The 11668-nt window shown below is 46.9% G+C and overlaps 1 protein-coding gene across 4 annotated transcripts in view; it reads left to right on the top strand.

Moving 5' to 3' along the window:
• Positions 1 to 36: 36 nt before the first annotated feature.
• The window catches only part of FOXO3 (forkhead box O3), a 95177-nt gene continuing 83545 nt past the window's right edge, over positions 37 to 11668 (top strand). The window contains exons 1-2 of one of the 4 annotated variants that reach the window (XM_064649807.1): positions 74 to 169; positions 5535 to 6325. In XM_064649807.1, coding sequence (XP_064505877.1) covers positions 5744 to 6325 — 582 coding nt within the window. In that variant the 5' untranslated portion in view covers positions 74 to 169; positions 5535 to 5743. Of the gene's footprint in view, positions 170 to 4397; positions 5234 to 5534; positions 6326 to 6378; positions 6508 to 11668 lie in introns of those variants that run through there. The other 3 variants (XM_064649806.1, XM_064649809.1, XM_064649808.1) reach the window with 3 other exon arrangements.

Here is an 11668-nt window from a genome sequence, read left to right as displayed (position 1 = left end):
CCGCGCCGTGTGGGCGGAGGAAGGTGTTAAGTTATAATGACGGAGCAATTAACAGATAAGTGGGCATAATTAAGCCCACATGAGGTAACCGAGACGGGTTTAAGTGGATACGGCCGGGTTGCTCTGCGAGTTGGTGGTGGGGTAGTTTGCCCACTCGGACTAGCCCAAGGTAAGTAGAAGAGCCGTCTGCTTGTCTGTCTGTCCCGTGTCCGTGGAGGTGTCCTGATGGGGCAGGAGGCAAGGGAAGATGACTAAATACCTAAAATCCAAACCCTTTCATATATATAGCCTAAGATAAATTAAAAAAAAAAAAAAAAAGAGTGGAATTCCTTGCTGGATCTCATCAGTTTGACTTCACCCTGACAATATAAACTCAAGAATTGCACGTACCTCTGAGTATTCAAAAATTATGATATAAACTCAAGAATTGCACGTACCTCTGAGTATTCAAAAATTATGATATAAACTCAAGAATTGCACGTACCTCTGAGTATTCAGAAATTATGAAGCAGTGAGCTTTTGAGCAATGTCAGCTTAAAAAGCGGGTTTAAAAAAAAGGTTTTTAAGCACACAATTAGGTGTGTTTTGGTGCTTGGTTCCTCCTGCTCCCCACCTTTCTTCCTGGCCCTCAAAGTATGCTTGGGTCACATCCATGGCACATAAGGAACTTGGCTATAAAATGAAAGCTGAGATGCACCTTCAGTGGGACATTAAGAAGAGGGATTTCAGAAAAACACCAGTACCAGAGAGCTGGTAACGTAGTTGTGCACTACTATCTGTGGCTGTTAGTAAGTGTGCGAAACACTGTTTTGTCTCCCCAAGAAGGTGAATCTTTCTCAGCCTGCAAGGTGTGACTGTGAAGCAACGCAGCTTCAGCAGACATGAGGCCACTTTTATGACAATTTTTGAAGCTGTAGGGTTGAGTTTTCCTGCTCAGCTTCACAGCTCCTTGTTTGACCAGGTTTTTTGAAGTTGCCATTGTAAGCATGGTTTGTTCCAGAAAGGTGGTCCTGTTTTTTTAATGTGGGTGACTGCAGTCACTGTGCTGTACACGGTGCAGAAATGGGTCAAGAATTCTTCAGGAGTGGATGCTCAAGTTTAGGTTTATGCAGAGCTGGATGCTTCCAGTCCTGGAGTTCAGTCCCCAAATTGTCAAGATCACCTGAGGAAAGAGTTGTTTTCTCCACAAGAGTAATGTCACCGTTTCCTTCTGCTACTGCACTTTTCTTCCTTCTCCTCCTTTCTTTTATGGTGGTCAGTCAGCCAGTTCACAGGCTGAAGTCCAACTTCAAGTGATCTTTAAGTTGCTGTTCATCACTTTGAGGAAAATTGTATAGTCAGAACTCCATAGCCATCTTTGGCAACCCCTTCATGTTTCCATGGCACAAATTAGACCCTTGCTCTGTATCTGCCATTCTGCCAAACTTTCCGTAACAACTGTGGAACCTGCTAGCCAGTTTTAGCCAAATTGGCCGGAAAGGTTAAAGTCTCAGGGTATGAAGCTGGCTGGTTTATAGATGACATTTCTTTCTAATCAGCACATAAGTTGCTCTGAATCAGCCGCAAAACCTACTGCCCTTTGCCCAGTCTGTGTTTAAAGGGCATAATAGGGAACTCTGGGAAGAATAAAAAATACATTGAGGGAGCCGCTTTCTCACAGGGTGAGGGGGAGGGGTAGACAGGGTTATCACAGAGAACAAGAACTTCTCAGAGACCCGGCTGCAGGTGCCTTACAAAACAACCTGTCATATACTTGTTTGTGTGAGGTCCATGTAGACAATGCAGCTGTTGTTTAACATAACTCCAATATAACGTCAGTTTATTGAGCAACACTAAACTTTACAGTAGATTTCTATAACAATGTAGTGACAAAAAGTTCCAAGTCTCCTACCATCTATGTGACTGCAGCTCCAACCTGAAGTAAGCTTGTCTGCGGTAAGATATTTGTGTAAGAAGAGAGGTGAAGCCAGAAATGTCACCTGCACTTATCTAGCTTCTCTAGCTGCAACGTGACTGTGACCCTGCCAGATCCATGCAATCAGATACTGTGATAGGCACACATGTTCCCAACATCAACTTGAGTGGCGACAGTAGATAAAAGGAGATGCAGAGGAAGACGCAGCACTGCCCTGAAACACTCACAGGCTGAGTAGGTACAGTAAGCGAGCATGGTTTTCAAATGGCCTGAGGGCTGGCCTAACTTTATTCCTGTTTAAGTCAGAGATAAAACTCCCATAAATGGAGCCTTTTTGAAAATCTCACCCTTGGGTCATTAAAATACTTGAAGAAATTGAAAATTGTGCAGGCTTTAGATTAAATTTTGATCAGTTTTTATATGTATTTCAGTGGGTCCAGCTGTGGAACAACCATAAGAGGAGATTCTGTGTCTTTCTGTTTTGCTCACACACTTTTTGTAAGTAAAATGTGTAGGAAAAATTATACTGTGGTTTTAATTACACCTCTAAACTGCAGTGTTATGGGCACACACGTGCTGCATGGAGCGATGAGGAACTGGTTCCACAACATATGATAAAGGCTGTGTGACTGATGTACCAGTGAATTCTGAAGAGGGCAGATAATCTTGCCGTAAAGGCCCAAGGCTCATACTCAGGTGATCCAGTTTTATTTCTCAGTTCTGACATGGGCTTCCTGTATGACCTCAGCACAGTCATGTAATTGCTCAGTGCCTCAGTCCACCATCTCTTTAATAGGGTTACTACTTACTTATTTCCTTTCTCCCGCCCTGGCCTGTCTAACTTAGACTGCAGTTCTGCCAGGGAGTGGAGCATTTCTTACCACGTGCGGGGCCTTCACCCTGTACAATGAGACCTAATAGCAATGCCTATAGAGTAATGCAATGCCAATTAAATAAATAAATGAAGTTGATAACATCATTTAGGACTAGATTTGCAGCTTCTAATTGAGCCCAAGGTCAAAGTGCTAGGCTTCCCTGGAACCTTGGGACATAAGGAGGTACTCCATGGGGAGGTTTCTGCACTGGTCAAAATCAGCCCCAAGCAGTAGGAAGTTTTGGGAAAGGGCTGAGTGTCAGTCATAGTTCTGCAGCTGACCTTCTCTGGCTAACTGCTGAAAGCCACAAGGAGAGGCTTCTCAGAGATGTGGTATTGGACTAAGCGCCTTCTCATCTGATCTTGGTTCCTGGCTCTTCAATGCTACTGCAGTTTTCCTCCCTATCAACTGCTAAATCATACATGCCAATGTCAGTGTCACAGTTGCAGAGTGGCTGGTGTCTTTTCGAGCTGCCTTGCATTCCCATAAGGGGCCACATTACAACAAAAGCTATGGCAGGGCACAACATTGTGACCCAAAATGGAGTTGCAGTGAAAATTATTTCCATTACTTGTACCTGCATTCATTCTGATTAATTCAGTGTCTCTTACTATATTTAGATAATGGAGGATTAATTGTATGCATGCTGAAATGCTGTCCCTTGTAATAAAATCAGGCCAAACTATTCCTAACTTGTGTCACTTGAATTCAAAACTTAACAAGATCCTGAGAGCCTTAGGCCTTACTTAGCAGGACATATAAGGCATGCAGGATCAGGGCCTTGCTGTTTTCTGTTCAAACTGAATGGTTTTCAAATCTCACTGCTTGTCTGTAATGCTAAATACATCAGGAACAATTTCATTTGCCTGCTAATTCTATCCAGCAATGTTTCAGAAGCACACCTGTTTCTCAAGCATGCAGTTGTCTGTATCTCGTATCAGAGACAACACTGCTGTTGGACTAAACCTGGTCCACACTCTAGGTCGATACCAAGCTGGCTGAGAACTGATGCATATACGTTGCAATATATTTATAGCTACATCTGTATTAATAGCTTTATGTTCCATGTCTTTGTGGGTCACCCCTTTATTCAATCCATAATTAACTATGTCTTCGAGTGAGGTACTTTGGAGGGCTTTCTGCTAGGGCACAGCCTCCGAGGAGGAGGCACAGTGGGATTATGCTCATGTGTGGACATGTCTGAACATGCTCCCGGTATCACCTATGGGCGGAATTAAAGTTTTCAAAAAATTACGAATTTACCAGAATAACTCGTACACCAATAATTTACGACGAGTACAAGTCAGAAAAGAAACAGGAGTAATGCAACTCTTAAAAAGGGTTTGCTTGGAGAAGCTTGAGCGCTTTCCACCGCCGCCTTCTCGCCAGCCGGGCGGCGCGGCCGGGACACGGCTCCGGAGCCGCAGAGCCGCCGAGCAGCCAAGCCTTACCCTCGCCGGGTCCCAGCAGCTTCTCCAGCCCGCCCAGCCCCGGCGGCTCCCCCCATCCCGGCGCTCCCGCCCCATCGGGGCGGCTCCTGCGCGGCACCGCCCGCCCATGGGCGGGCCGTGCTGTGCCGTGCGGTTTGGTTGAGGCTCCCTGCGTGTGTCTATAACTTTGTGTTGCTGCCGGTGGTTGTTAGGAGGAGGGATGTGGAAGTCGGCGGTTAGCAGGGTGACAGGCTGCTCGGGCGGGCTGCGGCGGCGGACGGGCTGGGCGCGGGCGGATCGCTTGCCTCTCACCGGCTGCTCGCAGGGAGAGCGGGCTCTGTGCCGTTTTCCCTTCCTTCGCCTTTAAAGGGAAGGCTCTTCGGAGCTGAAGGCGCAGGAGCAGGAACCATGCAGCAGCACTGCTTCTTCCTCCCGTGAATTCGGATCTCGATTGCTGCCTGTGTGGAGGTGGCTGTCGATCCAGCACCCCCCGCTGCCTCCCGCCCCTCCCGATGTGGCTTTCCCTGCCTCGTCTGCCTGCGCTTTTTAAATGACTTAAGTGAAGGGGGGAAAAACTGTCAAGATGGCAGCAGCAGGAGCAAGGAGGTTATGAATGTGGTGTTGATGCTGGAACAAAACCTATTCTCTTTGGCAGCCCTAGGGAGGGCTTAAAGCTTCTGGACCTGTTGGAAGACTGGCGATTTGTTACCGTTCTGTTTGCTTTTTCCCTGCGAGAAGAAGGATTTGTTATTATTATTTTTAACCGACCAGCTCCTGGGGTGGCCTTCTCTTGCCCCCTGCTCCGTCGGCTGAGAGATTTTTGGGGGTTGCTTGCGTGTGGCTTGGGGCACCGCAAAGTGACAGGCTTACGCTAGTGTGCAGTTGGATGTATGCTAAGACTTCGGCTCCCTTTAGGGCGTTCTGAAGAAGGAAAAAGTCTTCGGCGTAATCCGAAGGACCCCTCTCCCTGCCCTTCTGCCGAGGGAGGGCGCAAAGGACCACCCCCCCAAAAGGCAAGATATCTGCGGAAGCGCCGGGGAGCGAGCTCGGGGGCGTGGGGGGGGGTCCTCTCCTGGCTGGATATAGCGCGGTTCCTGCTGGAGCTACTTCTGCATCCGCATGGAGTGAAACATAAACAAACGCACACACGCATCGCGGGAGCGGCCGCCGCTCCGCCGGCGCGGAGGGCAGCGCCGCGGGCACCTCCGGCACCGCCCGGCCCGCGCTGCCAGCCCTGCGCGGCTGCTCCGGCTCCTAATCTGATTTTTTTTTTTTTTCTTATCTCTCCCTCCCCTTTTCTCTCCCCGCTCGCAGCTCCGGCGTGCGCATCGCCCGCGGGGAGCGGGGCTCGGGGCGCAGCGGAGAGCCGGCCAGCCCTTAGCGGAGCGCGGCATGCCCGCCCGGTGTCCCCGCGCCTGCTAGGCTCCCGTCGGCACCGAGGAGGCGGCGGAGGAGGAGCGGGGTCGGCGGCCACCCGCCCGCCCCGTCGCAGCGCCCCGCAGCCGCCCGCGGGGGAGGCCAAGATGGCAGAGGCGTCGCCCCCCGCCCCGCTTTCGCCCCTGGACGTGGAGCTGGACCCCGAGTTCGAGCCGCAGAGCCGCCCCCGCTCCTGTACCTGGCCCCTGCAGAGGCCCGAGCTGCAGGCCAGCCCAGCCAAGCCTGCCGGCGAGCCGACCGCCGACGCCGCCTCCATGATCCCCGAGGAGGAGGACGACGAGGAGGAGGGGGGCGGCTCGGCCATGACCGTCGGGAGCGCGGCCCCGGCCGGCGGAGAAGCGGCGGCGGCGGCCACCGCTGTGCCGGAGGAGGCGGCGCGGCTGCTGGCCCCGCTGCCCGGAGGCGGCCCGGAGGGGCCGAGCCTCTCGCCGGGGGGAGCGGCGGCGGCGGGCGGCGGGGGGCTGAGCGGGGGCCCGGCGGCGGCGCCGAGGAAGTGCTCGTCGAGGCGCAACGCGTGGGGCAACCTCTCCTACGCGGACCTCATCACCCGTGCCATCGAGAGCTCCCCGGAGAAGCGCCTCACCCTTTCCCAGATCTACGACTGGATGGTCCGCTGCGTGCCCTACTTCAAGGACAAGGGCGACAGCAACAGCTCGGCCGGCTGGAAGGTGAGGCGGGATCCCGGGGCCGCGGCGAACTCGCCGCGCCGCCCCGACGGGCGCGCTGCCCGCGGAGGATGCGGAGCGGAGCGGGGTGTCAGCGGCTGTCCCCGACGGCAGCCGGCCGGGCTCTGGTGCTGGCCCTGCTGGTGGTGGTCGCCCTGTCGCCTTTGCTTTTTTTAAGGGAGGGGGTAAGAAAAGTTTTGTCTCTTTCCTGTTGCTATGTGCAAGCGGTGAGGGCTCCTGACTCAGGGGGCTGGGGAGACGCTGGAGCGGAGCTGGCTTCTCTGGTGCACAAGCACGCAAGCAGGGAAAGAGAAAGAGAGAGGGGAAAAAAGTATTTTTAAGGTGTGTGGGTTTTGTTCTGCTTTTTTTTTTTTTTTTTTTTAAAGTTATAGTTACCTTTGGTGTAACTCATGCTGGAAATAAGCAGAGTTGCTTTTATGCGTGGTCAGTTTGAGTCTCTAAGCTCAAATACAGAACGACTTCTGTTATTTTTGTCAAGAAAAACCCCGATGGTTTCCCCACGCGTTCCTCAAAGGCAATAGGGGGAAATTCGTGTCTTGACATTTCTTCATAAAGTTAATCAAAGCATGGAGTTATTGGCTGTTCAGCCACGGGAGTGCTTGGTTTGTGACTTCTGCAGTGCCAGTGTATGAGGGCACCGTCTACTGATAGCCCAGTATTTTCTGTCCAGCACTGCGACAGTGAGCAGCTGAGATTACTACCATTTTAATAAGCGAGGAAAAAAAATTAAATCTGTTTTTGTGGCTTGTTTACTCACCGCGTGCAAAAGCACGTTGCAGGCAGGCAGGGTTTTACCCTCAAGACAAAGTGTAATAAGGCCTACCAGAAGCTGGTGCTGCACGTAAATCACATTGAAGCGATTTCCAGAACTGCTTTTTTCTCCTCCTTTTCCATGTCCATCTACTAGTGTCTGTTGGACGCTGAAATGTCACGTACTTGCAGCTATACAGAAATGCAGGTGCTGCTTGTTATCAGTACTGTTTGCAGAAGGAAATCCCGGTATGGTTCAGTTGCTGCTGAGGGCCGATACTGGCAGCGTCTGACACTGAGTTTTTGAATGGATGGCTGAAGGCAAATTTGCCTGGAAGTTCTGTTGTTTTACAGAGAAATCAATTTTGAATCTCTTTAGCTTTGGACCAGGTGATAACTTACAGTATACAAATTGGTCACAAATACTGTATAGATGAAACATTTCAGGCAGGTTCTGTGGTAGCAGCCCTGTCTCGTATTTGGTGCCTGAGCAGGACTTGGTGTTAGGAATTGAAGTGAAGCTGTATGATTTTTACCTCCCAAATGAAGCACGGTAAAGGAAGCATTTCACTGACAGACTTGTCTCAGGCTGGGGAAAATATAAACACAAAGTTTATTGGTGGCGTAGCTGGTTCAAGACAAGTCTTTTAAAAATACAGATCCTTTTTGCAGCTTTTGCATCTGTATTAGGTGCTGGATTTTGATCTGACTTTACAAGTGCAACATGGAGTGCAATAAAGGGTTACATCTTCCAATGACAGCCCGTGCCTTCATAAGTTGTTTGATTTCACGCAGAATCAGTGGCTTTAGATGTCAGCTGCTATGACAAATCGAGCCTTTTTATCTGGTACTTTGAATTTTCAGTAAATTTTTGATACCCAATTCAAACAGTGACATTGAACAATGGAGCTCAGACTGTTTCTTCTGATTTTGGTGGCAAAACTCCCTTTCACTTAAGCAGAAGCAGGATCTGGGCCATAATGTGAAGTGCTTACATTGATTAGTATCCTTAATACAGTCACAATTTTTCTGACAATTTATACTGTTAATTTGATATTGATTCCTTTGCTGAGCAGCATTAACTGGTACTTGGAGCTAATTAAAATGTTAAAAACTTGGATCCCTTGAGATTCTTCTGATATAATTTAGTTCAGAAGTTTCTCACAAGCCTTTAGGATGACCTTTCTCAGGAGATGCAAGCACACTGGTAGCAGAAAATTCTGCCTCTAATGACTGTGAACTGTTTCTGGAAGTTAGGGTAAGGTACTGGATCGTGTTAACGGTGGGTGCAGTTGTGCGTGGGTGGTAGGGGCGTAGTGGAAGGGGCAAAGGGAAGGTCAGGAGCTAATAATTTGCCAGGCATCCAAAACTGCAAAATTTAATTCCTTGGCAGGGCTAGAGTTTCTTTTAAAGTATGCATATACATGCAGAAGAGGACTATTTCAATTTCTTGGCTGGAACATAGATTAGTTTGTGCAGAGGCAACACTCTTAAATAGAGACTCCATCTTAGTCTTCTGATGCTAAAACACTTTATTTGTTATTATCATCTTTGTTTCCCTCACAGGTAATGAATACAGCTTTTCAGAGACCAATGTCAGCTTTTCACATTAGACTTTTTCAGATTGCTAGTTACATCTAGACTTTAAATGAACAGAAGATAGTTCTGTATTAGAAGGCTTTTTTTGTGTGTGTGTCTTAATTCAGAATATTTTTACACAGCTAAATTCGTTGTTGAAGGCAGCAAGCCCATTTAATGATATTCTGCTCTGGCACTGAGTGGGGAAAACTGTTATTTTAAACAAAGGGAAGAAGAGAACTTGGTCTTATTATCTTATGTATTATTATATATGAAATATTAATACTGTTTTCAGTGAGATGTGCTGAATGCCATAATCCGTAAACATAACTGGGATTATATTCCTCAAAACAATTATTTTAAGAGCTATAAATGAAAGTTACAACTATCACTTTTTTTTTTTTTCTGCCTAGGGTATTAAAGCAGAAGTGACTATTTCAGATGTGGTTATGAAGGCGTATATTACGTTTCCGCTAATTCAGATAAGGTTTGCCCAATACACCTTCCCCCAACAATCTCCTTTGCTCACCCCTCTCCGTGGCCCCGGTGGGACATTGGTTAACCTAATAGTGTCTGCCAGCTAACTGGGGCAGTAGTTTATGGTGCATTGCTGTAGAGCTGGCGTGCTCTGGACACCGTTGTGTACCCAGGGCAGCCTGGTTTAGTAGAATCCCGTACACTTCCAAACCACTGTGGAGGGTTTCGATGGGTGTTTCAATATCTGCTTCTGTCTTGAATACTTAAGGAGGGTCAGTATTTATGTTTATGAACACAGGAGTGGTGAAATGATCTGAGGGTGAGCTGGTTTCACCTTTGTGAAATGTACTATGCCAGGTGACTGTTCCAGGTACTTACTTCAACAGAGCTCCTTGATGACCGACCAGCTCTATCCGTCTTTCCGAATTCAGGTATCTGTTACCCTTATCGATATCCTGCAGTCACAAAATTAGTATGCTGACTTAAAAAACAAGTTTTACCCTCCAAATATTTAGGGTGCAGCACTCCACTTTAATAATCCTGAATTAGAAAACTGAAACACCCATGTGTATAGTAGAGGTGCCTGGTTTCACTATTGCTTAAGTAATTCCATATCTCTTCCCAGAATGTTATTTTGTAATTTCTTGTAGCACTATCTTGTGAAACAGACTTTTCTACATGAAGAGTACACTAGGGGGACTATTTTCCTCTTTGTCGAGCGTTATGGCAAGACTATGAATCTTGTCCTTTATACACAGATACCAGCAATTCCCAAATTTCAATGCAGCTGATTTGCTTTGATTTGTTTTTCATGTCAGAAGCGTATTTTGTTTTACACCTGTTGCATTCATCTTCCCCATGGAAGATAAACACTAGCTGCTGGGATATTAACTTTGAAGGGGGGAGATTTTTGTAAACTTTGTGCATGGACATTCTCTCATTCCTCACCTTGTTTTATTGGCCAGTATATACCAAAGGGCTGCAGTCCCTTCAGTGTAGCAAATTCATGAGTCTCTTCTCTAATTATTGAGACTTGAAAAGGCTTGAGAAATTTGCCAGCAATGTAGACAGATGTCTAAATCTGTTAGCCAGATGCTGATACACGAGATGTGTCTGACTTTTTTTGTCGTCTTTTTGCAAAGGATGTGAGAAGGAAGCAACACCAGTCTCTGTTCCTATTTCTCCTTTCTTGGTGTGCCACACGATGTCTTTATCAGGAGTGGCAATGTAAAACATCAGTTTATTTTTTTTTCTCTGCTGTCATTCTTAATTTTTTTTTTTAATTTAAAGATTCTGTTTTCCGGTTAACTGCAAGTAAGAATATTTTTCCAGCCTTCTATTATATTCTTACTTTTCTCTTTTTTAAATATATTTTTGAGCTGCCTTGTTCATCTGTACAGAAGGGTTTGGGTTACAAACTGTAGCCTGATTATTTAAAGTTTTGATCTACCAAAGAGAGCATAGGTTTAAGCATGTGAATGGATCCTTGGGACTTCACTGGGATTACTTGTGTGCTTAAACTTACTGCTTAAGCATCTTACCTGATCAAAGCCTTACTGTGTTGTGCTTTAACAAAATACGCAGTAACATCTCCAAGTGAATTTTGTGCTGAGCAATGTAGAGAGATGTGCGGTTCTAGCGGTTGAAACTGCTAGATAACAAGCTTCTTGCATCAAAGAGGAGTATACTTGAGTATCACAGTAACAAATAACTTTTTAAACTTTTCAGTAGAAACTATGTGTAGATATTAGTGCACATTATTATTTTATATCTGTAATGTACATCAAAGATCTCACTTTTCCCCAGCTTGTGCATGCAGGTGACAGCTATTAGAGCAGTACACGAGAGACCTAGTAGCTCACCCAGAATCATTGACATTGTTTGATGCACAGTGTGACAGTGAGGAGCACCTCTGCTGAAGGACTTGTTAAATGCAGACATAAACAAGTCACCTTGGTGAATGTCATCAGCTGCAAAGAGTCACAGGCTCTGGTAAATTTAACTTTTGACATGAATGGGAAACCTCCAGTCAACGATGCTGGATAGTATTGCTGTCAGGTAGATCTGCTTGATAAATGCTGGAATCACTGTTCCTCAGTTCTTCAGACACAGAAGGTTACCTAAAACAGTCATGCAATATTGACATTGTCTGTAATATAGGTTTATTAGTGTTAATATTTGAGCATATTTAAAATAGGAAGCTTGAGAGTCAGCGGTTGGCTCTTACACTTACCTGTGTGTTTGAAAGTTTATTAGCAGTTAATGCTAATAAAAATTAAATCACCTTAGTGGCATTTATATCCATTGTATTGTATTGGCTTGAACAAACACTGTCTGAAGCTATCAGGCTGTGGAGGAGAGATGTCCTGCCACTGCTGCCCTGGGACGTCCATTCTCTGCCTGGTTTTGTCCTGGTGAAGCAAGCAGTGTCTTACATGCGAGGCCATTTTGTATTCGGGTCATTTTGGTGGTGCTATGCTACTTTGCTGTAATCCTGGGAGATTAGGGGAGGCTGGGCAC

The sequence above is a fragment of the Pseudopipra pipra genome, chromosome 3 (assembly GCF_036250125.1).
Source record: "Pseudopipra pipra isolate bDixPip1 chromosome 3, bDixPip1.hap1, whole genome shotgun sequence".
Classification (NCBI taxonomy): Eukaryota; Metazoa; Chordata; class Aves; order Passeriformes; family Pipridae; genus Pseudopipra; species Pseudopipra pipra.
Note: the sequence above shows the minus strand (reverse complement) of the source record. Positions and strands in the feature narration are given on the sequence as shown.